At 66.5% G+C, this 6,511-nt stretch overlaps 1 protein-coding gene across 2 annotated transcripts in view; it reads left to right on the top strand.

Annotated features, from left to right (window-relative positions):
- Positions 1–1,086: 1,086 nt before the first annotated feature.
- Positions 1,087–6,511, top strand: part of BTBD2 (BTB (POZ) domain containing 2) — a 7,004-nt gene continuing 1,579 nt past the window's right edge. Inside the window, exons 1-5 of one of the 2 annotated variants that reach the window (XM_004689386.2) lie at positions 1,087–1,232; positions 3,734–3,890; positions 4,752–4,857; positions 5,077–5,274; positions 6,039–6,231. In XM_004689386.2, coding sequence (XP_004689443.1) covers positions 1,150–1,232; positions 3,734–3,890; positions 4,752–4,857; positions 5,077–5,274; positions 6,039–6,231 — 737 coding nt within the window. In that variant the 5' untranslated portion in view covers positions 1,087–1,149. Of the gene's footprint in view, positions 1,233–3,212; positions 3,617–3,733; positions 3,891–4,751; positions 4,858–5,076; positions 5,275–6,038; positions 6,232–6,511 lie in introns of those variants that run through there. The other variant, XM_012729867.1, reaches the window with a different exon arrangement.

The raw sequence follows: 6,511 nt of genomic DNA on the forward strand, positions 1-6,511 counted from the left end.
GCTTTACCACTTCCATCTGCAGACTGTTTCCAAGTGAGACTTCTGGGTGACAGTTCACCCCGCTACACTCCATTTCCCTTGGAGCCCTCTGGACTGGGGGCTGGATGAGGCTCAAGGGGGGCTGGGGAGCAGGTGTCCACCGCATAGGGGAGGAGGGTGCGGCCTCCCATGGCGAAGAAGGGGCGTCCTGAACAGATGTACTGTCAGCGGGGGGGCCCAGGCTGGGGCAGGGGCTGGCTCTGCACACCCTGCCCCACCCGCCGGTGCCCTAACCTGGGGGTTTCTGCTCGGAGCCCTGCACTGTGATGTTGGGGCCCGGGAGGGTGATGCAGGGGTCTCACTGACCCAGGGAACAGGCGTCCAGCTGCAGACAGACCGAGAGTTGGGGGCTATCTCTGCCTCCTGGGGCAGGTCATTGTGGGGCGAGCCCTGGGCATCTCCAGTGAACAGCACTGAGCAGGTCATTCAGAGCCTGGATGCGTGGGGTCCCGCCCCCCAGGGGTTCCCTGGAACAGCCTGTGGGTTTGCCACTGACTGGTGGGATGTGTTTTATGGGGTGTACGTCATAGCTTGTCTTTGCCCACTGGGCCTTCTTGCCCCTGGAACTGGGGTGAAGGTGGGTGGGCAGGTATGAGTGGGTGCTTGGTGCCCACAGCCCCAGGCCCCTCCCGCGAGCCTGCGGTTCCCGCTGGCCCTGAGTGCGCTCAGCCCCGCTCCGGCGTCCCTGGAGGCTGGAGGCTTTCCCGGGCCCTGTGTTCTCCTCCCCTGCTGCTGTTGTGTCCTCCGCCCTGCCTGCTCCCTGAGGAGGCCGGGACCCCCCGCCGCAAGTGAGCGAGCGAGCAGGTGGACGAGGTAGATGGCTGGTGGGGGGGCTGGCGGAGGGCCTGCTGTCACTGTCACCCAAGAGCAGGCGCACTCTGGCCTTCTGGCAAGGCAGGTCCTATGTCGGCTCTTGCCCGGGGCCCCTGTCCAGAGCCCCCGCTTCCGGGATCTCTGCGCTCGGGCGGGGCTGGCCCAGGAGGGCCTGTGGCTCTGCAGGGCACTCGCCGGCCTGGCCGTCGCCAAGCGGATGCGCCTGTGGAGGGTAATGCAGGTCTGCTCTGACTCGCCAGGTTCGTGCTGGCCGTGGGCAGCGCCGTGTTCGACGCCATGTTCAATGGTGGGATGGCCACCACATCCACCGAGATTGAGCTTCCCGACGTGGAACCTGCGGCCTTCCTGGCGCTGCTCAAGTAAGACTCCAGCCTTCCCGGCGGGTGCAGGGCGGCTCGGGGTGCTGGGGCTGGGGGATGCGGGCGGGGCCTGGGGGGAGATGAAGGCTCCTGGTGGCATCACCCTGACCCTGCCACTTCCTCCTGGCTCAACCCCTGGGGAGTTCTAGAATTGACTGTACAGCGGGGGGCTGTGTGCATTTTGGGTTTTTTAGAAGATAGATTTATGCACAAGACCTGGGGTACAGGTCAGAGGTGTGGGGGTGAGAGACTTCATGGGGGACATTGGGGAGCAGGACAGGCGGTTCCACTGAAATCCACTGCTGAGGGGCAGCGGGGAGACAGGAGCGGTCTGCTGCAGCCTGGGGTCCCTCCATGGCCAGGGATCAAGCTTGTGCTGGGGGGGCTGCGGAGAGCTTCATGCTGCCCTGCGCCACCAGGGAGGGCCGAGATGTAACTCTCACACCACAGAATTCACCAATTCGAAGTGCGTGTGATTCAGTGGCATTTGCTACGTTCGCAGAGTTGTGCAGCCGTCCCCTCTAACTCTAGCCATCGCATCGCCCCAAAAGCAGCCCTCCATCGCCGTTACCCATCCCCGCACACGACCCCGCTGTCCGTGGCGCCTGTTCCGGACGCTTCTCCTCACAGACCCTGATGTGCGCCCGGACCAGCTCCTCCCGGGGCGTCCTGCCTGTCACCCCCGTGGTCGAGCGTCCCATTTCTACCCTGGGGCAGCAGTTTTGCAGTGGCACGTACAGTGCTGAATTTCACCTGTGTATTTTTCTTAGCTTAGGATTTTTGTCGTGTCTCAAACACTGTCCAGGACCTTTCCAGCTCCGGCCCCTGCCCGAGGCTTGCCCTTCTTACCATCCCTGAGCAGAGTCTGGTGTGGGCAGGGAATTTTGAAGGTTCCGCTTCCTGCTTAACGCAGGTCTGTTTAATTTCCCCTTTGATCACAAGCCTGGCACAGGCACGCACACCCCCTGGGGCACCAAGCAGCCCCCTGCCGCGGCGGCTGAGTGTGATCACAGGCCAGCTCGTCAGCGGTGCTCCGCCTGTCCATCTCACCTGCACCCCTCCTTCCTTGGCTTCTAAAGCACCCCCAGGTATAATTCTGTATAGTTCTGTGCCAGTTGGCTGTCACGTGAATGCCCCACAGCCCCCAACTCTGTAAGGTGTCGGAGCGGTGGGCAGGTCCCAGCGCCTCCCGTGACAGTGCTTGTGGGGTCAGTTCACATCTTTATGCGCCCTGTCCGGCCAGGGCCCTCCAGGCCCTAACTGCAGCACGCAGACAGTGGAAGGTTCTCACACGGGGCAGTTTCCACGATGAGGTACCACTTCTCACCCTGGGAGAACTATTATCACAAAGAAGCAAAACCAGGAGTAACAAGACTTGGCGGGGATGTGGACACTGGGCAGCTGCTGTGGCAGGTCTGGAGGGTCCTCAGGGCCACAGACCCAGAGTCCCCGGGCCCGCCGCTGCGCTGGTGCGCACCTGGAGGAGGGAGGGGAAGCAGGCCCGGGCGCGCCACGCCGTGTGACGGCAGCGGACCTGAGGAGGACGCTCAGCGAGACAAGCCAAGGCCCAGTGCTGAGCCCGCTCCAGCAGGGCCCAGCGGGCAGCCCCCTCCGAGACAGGCGAGGTGGGGCGGCGGCAGCATCGACCACAGAGGACCGCAGTGGCTCTCCCTGAGCTGGAGGGTGGGGCTGAGCCCACAGCAGTGAATGTGCTCGAGGCCACCGACCTGCGCCTGAGAGCAGCTAAGAGGCTGCATCTTGTGTTTTGTAATTAAAGTAACGCGACACCTGTACTCTAAGGAAGCGGTTAGTGGGTGGCTGCTCGCCAAACCCCGCCTTACAGCCAGCTCTGGGGTGGGGAGGTGCGGGTGGTGCCCGTTTGGAGGCTGCTTCTGCCGAGTCACCTCCAGGCAGCTGGTCGTCATCCTGCTGCTGTGGGGGCACCACCCGCCCCCCCCCCAGCAGTCTGTCCCGCTGCTGCTCCGCTCCCAGCGCCCGGCCTCCTGTGGGGCCCCTCAGCCCCAGGGGCCCGCCTGCTGTCAGGGCTCCCATGCAGCCGGCTGTGGGTGCGCGTGTTCAGGGTGTCTGTTCTTGGGGCGCACCCGGAGTGCAGGGCAGGCCGAGCCCAGTGCAGCCGCAGGAACAGCTGCAGCTGCCTGGCACTGCACAGGCTTCATTTCTGGGTGGCTTTGCCATCTTTGCCCTGGTTTATTTTTGGACCCCAACTTCTGACCCACATTTGGAGCCAGCTGGTGGCCTCACGCATGCCTGCCCCGGTACCTGACCAGAGGCTCTCCAGGAGTGGGCTTGCCACTGCAGGCCTGGGGTGGACCTCTGCACCCCGCTGGCCAGTCCCGGGGCGGAGCCAGGTGCTGCGGAGGCAGGTGGGCAGCCGGCCGTGCTGGGCTGAGTGAGGATACCGGTCTGCGCCGCCTGGCACAGGGTGGGTAGGGGCCGGGGCGCAGGGGTTGGCCGGGTCACAGCCTGTCCTGCCTCCCCAGGTTTCTCTACTCGGATGAGGTTCAGATCGGGCCCGAGACGGTCATGACCACCCTGTACACGGCCAAGAAGTACGCGGTGCCGGCGCTGGAGGCCCACTGCGTGGAGTTCCTGAAGAAGAACCTCCGCGCGGACAACGCCTTCATGCTGCTCACGCAGGTGCGGGCGGGCGGCAGGACCGGGCCCGGCGGCTCAGGCGTGGGGGGCGGCGAGGGCACGAGTGCAGGTGGGTGCGGCGGGCTCTGGGCAGGGACCTGGCTGGGGCAGGAGGGCAGCGGCGAGGCTGGACGATCCCCGTCTGCCTTCGCCCGACTTCCTGGTGCCTCCCCGAGGCCCTGAAGCCCCGGACGTCCCGGCTGCTCACACATGCAGGGCCGGGCTGGCTGGGCCGCCGCAGGCTCGGGGCGCTTTGCGCCTTCTCAGGGCTCAGGAGTGGGGGGTGCTGCTTGTCACTTAGGTTTCTTTGAGAACATTCCTTTCAGGCTCCGGGCTATCGTGGGGTTGACCGGCTGACCGGTGGGAATGGGCAAAAGGTACCCTGGCTGCACGGGAATCCCCAGCAGGGGATGGGGCAGTGCAGGCACCCGGGTCCCCTGCTTCTGGCGTCCCTAGCCCTGCCCGAGCCCCACTGGCTCTGCAAACCCCGTGAGGGGACGCCTGAGCGGCCACCGAAGGGCCACTACCCCCAATTTCCTGGCAGAAGGGACCAGGATCTGCACCCCCGTGTCCTGGCCTGTGTGCAGTCCCTGTGCAACGTTGGGCCGCACCCCTGGGGCCTCCTCCCTGGCCCCACTGGGCCGCCCCTCGGGCCCTGCCTTGTGCCCGGAGAGGCCTGGAGCAGGGTCCTTGTCACGGTTCCTGTCCCTGCCGGACCCCACCAGGCCCCACCCAGGCTCTGACTTTGAGGGAGCAACTCTCTCGGGTTCCTTAGCTGCCCCCAAGATTTGAAATCCGTGACAAGTTCTGAACCGGAGTCTGTGCAGCCCTCTGGGGCTGGAACCGACGTGCTCCCCTCGCCAGGCACGACTCTTCGACGAGCCACAGCTGGCCAGCCTGTGCCTCGAGAACATCGACAAGAACACGGCGGACGCCATCACTGCCGAGGGCTTCACGGACATCGACCTGGGTGAGCTCCACAGGACGCCCTGCGCTGGGGCCTCTAGGGCAGGGCTTGCGGCCCGCGGGCTTGGCCTGTCACCTGCCCGCTGCTGCTGACTGCGTGGTGGCCGGCCTGTTGGCAGCCGGGGCACCCCGCTCCCGAGTGCAGGCAGGTGGGTGGCCCCCAGCCTAGACCTGGCGGGGCCTGGAGGTCAGCACGAGCCCCCCGCGCGGCCCCTCCCCGCAGACACGCTGGTGGCCGTCCTGGAGCGGGACACGCTGGGCATTCGCGAGGTGCGGCTGTTCAACGCTGTCGTCCGCTGGTCCGAGGCCGAGTGTCAACGGCAGCAGCTGCAGGTGACGCCTGAGAACAAGCGCAAGGTGCTGGGCAAGGCGCTCACCCTCATCCGCTTCCCACTGATGACCATCGAGGAATTCGCCGCAGGTGAGCCGGGGCGCGAGGGCCCCAGTACCCCGTGGTGCAGTCGCGGATGTGTCCACCCGTCTCTGCTGCCCCGAGTCCTTCCCTGCGCGGACGGAACTTGCCACTGTGGCTCCAGGCACCCAGCTCGCCACGTCACCTGCACGTGCAGCCCGAGGACTCACGGTCCAGTGTCTCCACCCATGACGACCATGGGTCACGACCGTTGTGGCCGCTGCTGTGGGCACTGTGATGTGGGCTGAACCTGGCTCACCCCAATCCCGCATGGTGCTGGGGGCCGCCTCCAGCTAGGCAGCCGCATGGCCGGGGCGCCCAGCCCATACCAACCCCTCCTCGGTCACCAGATGTAGCCACAGCAGCACTGACCACCTTGTGGGGGACATGTACCCCCCAAATGCTGCCCCTCTCTGACCAGAAGCTGAGATCAGGCCAGTGTCTCAACTGTCTAGTGCTGCTCAGTGTTTGCGTGACACATGGGCGTCCAGGTACCTGGCATCCCCGGCACCCCCATTCAAGCCAGCCATGGCCTCCCCGGTCACATCACTGTGTCCAGATTGACACTGTTACCCGCTGCTTTGGCCCTCACCCCTGGGAGCTCGCTCCCGACCCTGCAGGGAGCCTGGGAGGTCTGGGGCTGAGGGTCGCTGCCCGGGCGTCTTGCAAAGGCCAGGCGGAGGCCGGCCCGGCCGCGAGGGCTTCTGCACGAGCCTGAGGCCCTTCCCAGGCGCCCCCAGTCAGGCCGACCCCCCCGGCCTCCTGTGCCGCAGGCCCCGCGCAGTCGGGCATCCTCGTGGACCGGGAGGTGGTCAGCCTGTTCCTGCACTTCACCGTCAACCCCAAGCCGCGCGTGGACTTCATCGACCGGCCGCGCTGCTGCCTGCGGGGGAAGGAGTGCTGCGTGGGCCGCTTCCAGCAGGTGGAGAGCCGCTGGGGCTACAGCGGCACCAGCGACCGCATCAGGTGCGGGGGGCGGGCGCAGGCCTCTGCCCCGCCTCGCGTGGTGGCTGCAGCTGGAGGGGCCCGGCGCCCCGCGCCGCGCGCCACCCGCCTGTCCCCGCAGGGCCGGCGCAGTCGGGCGTCTTGCCGGACCGGGAGGTGGTCACGCTCTTCCTGCACTTCACCGTCAACCCCAAGCCGCGCGTGGACTACGTGGACCGGCCGCGCTGCTGCCTGCGGGGGCGGGAGCGCTGCGTGGGCCGCTTCCAGCAGGTGGAGAGCCGCTGGGGCTACAGCGGCGCCA

This window comes from Condylura cristata, unplaced genomic scaffold, assembly GCF_000260355.1.
Source record: "Condylura cristata isolate star-nosed mole 26May11 unplaced genomic scaffold, ConCri1.0 scaffold00025, whole genome shotgun sequence".
Classification (NCBI taxonomy): Eukaryota; Metazoa; Chordata; class Mammalia; order Eulipotyphla; family Talpidae; genus Condylura; species Condylura cristata.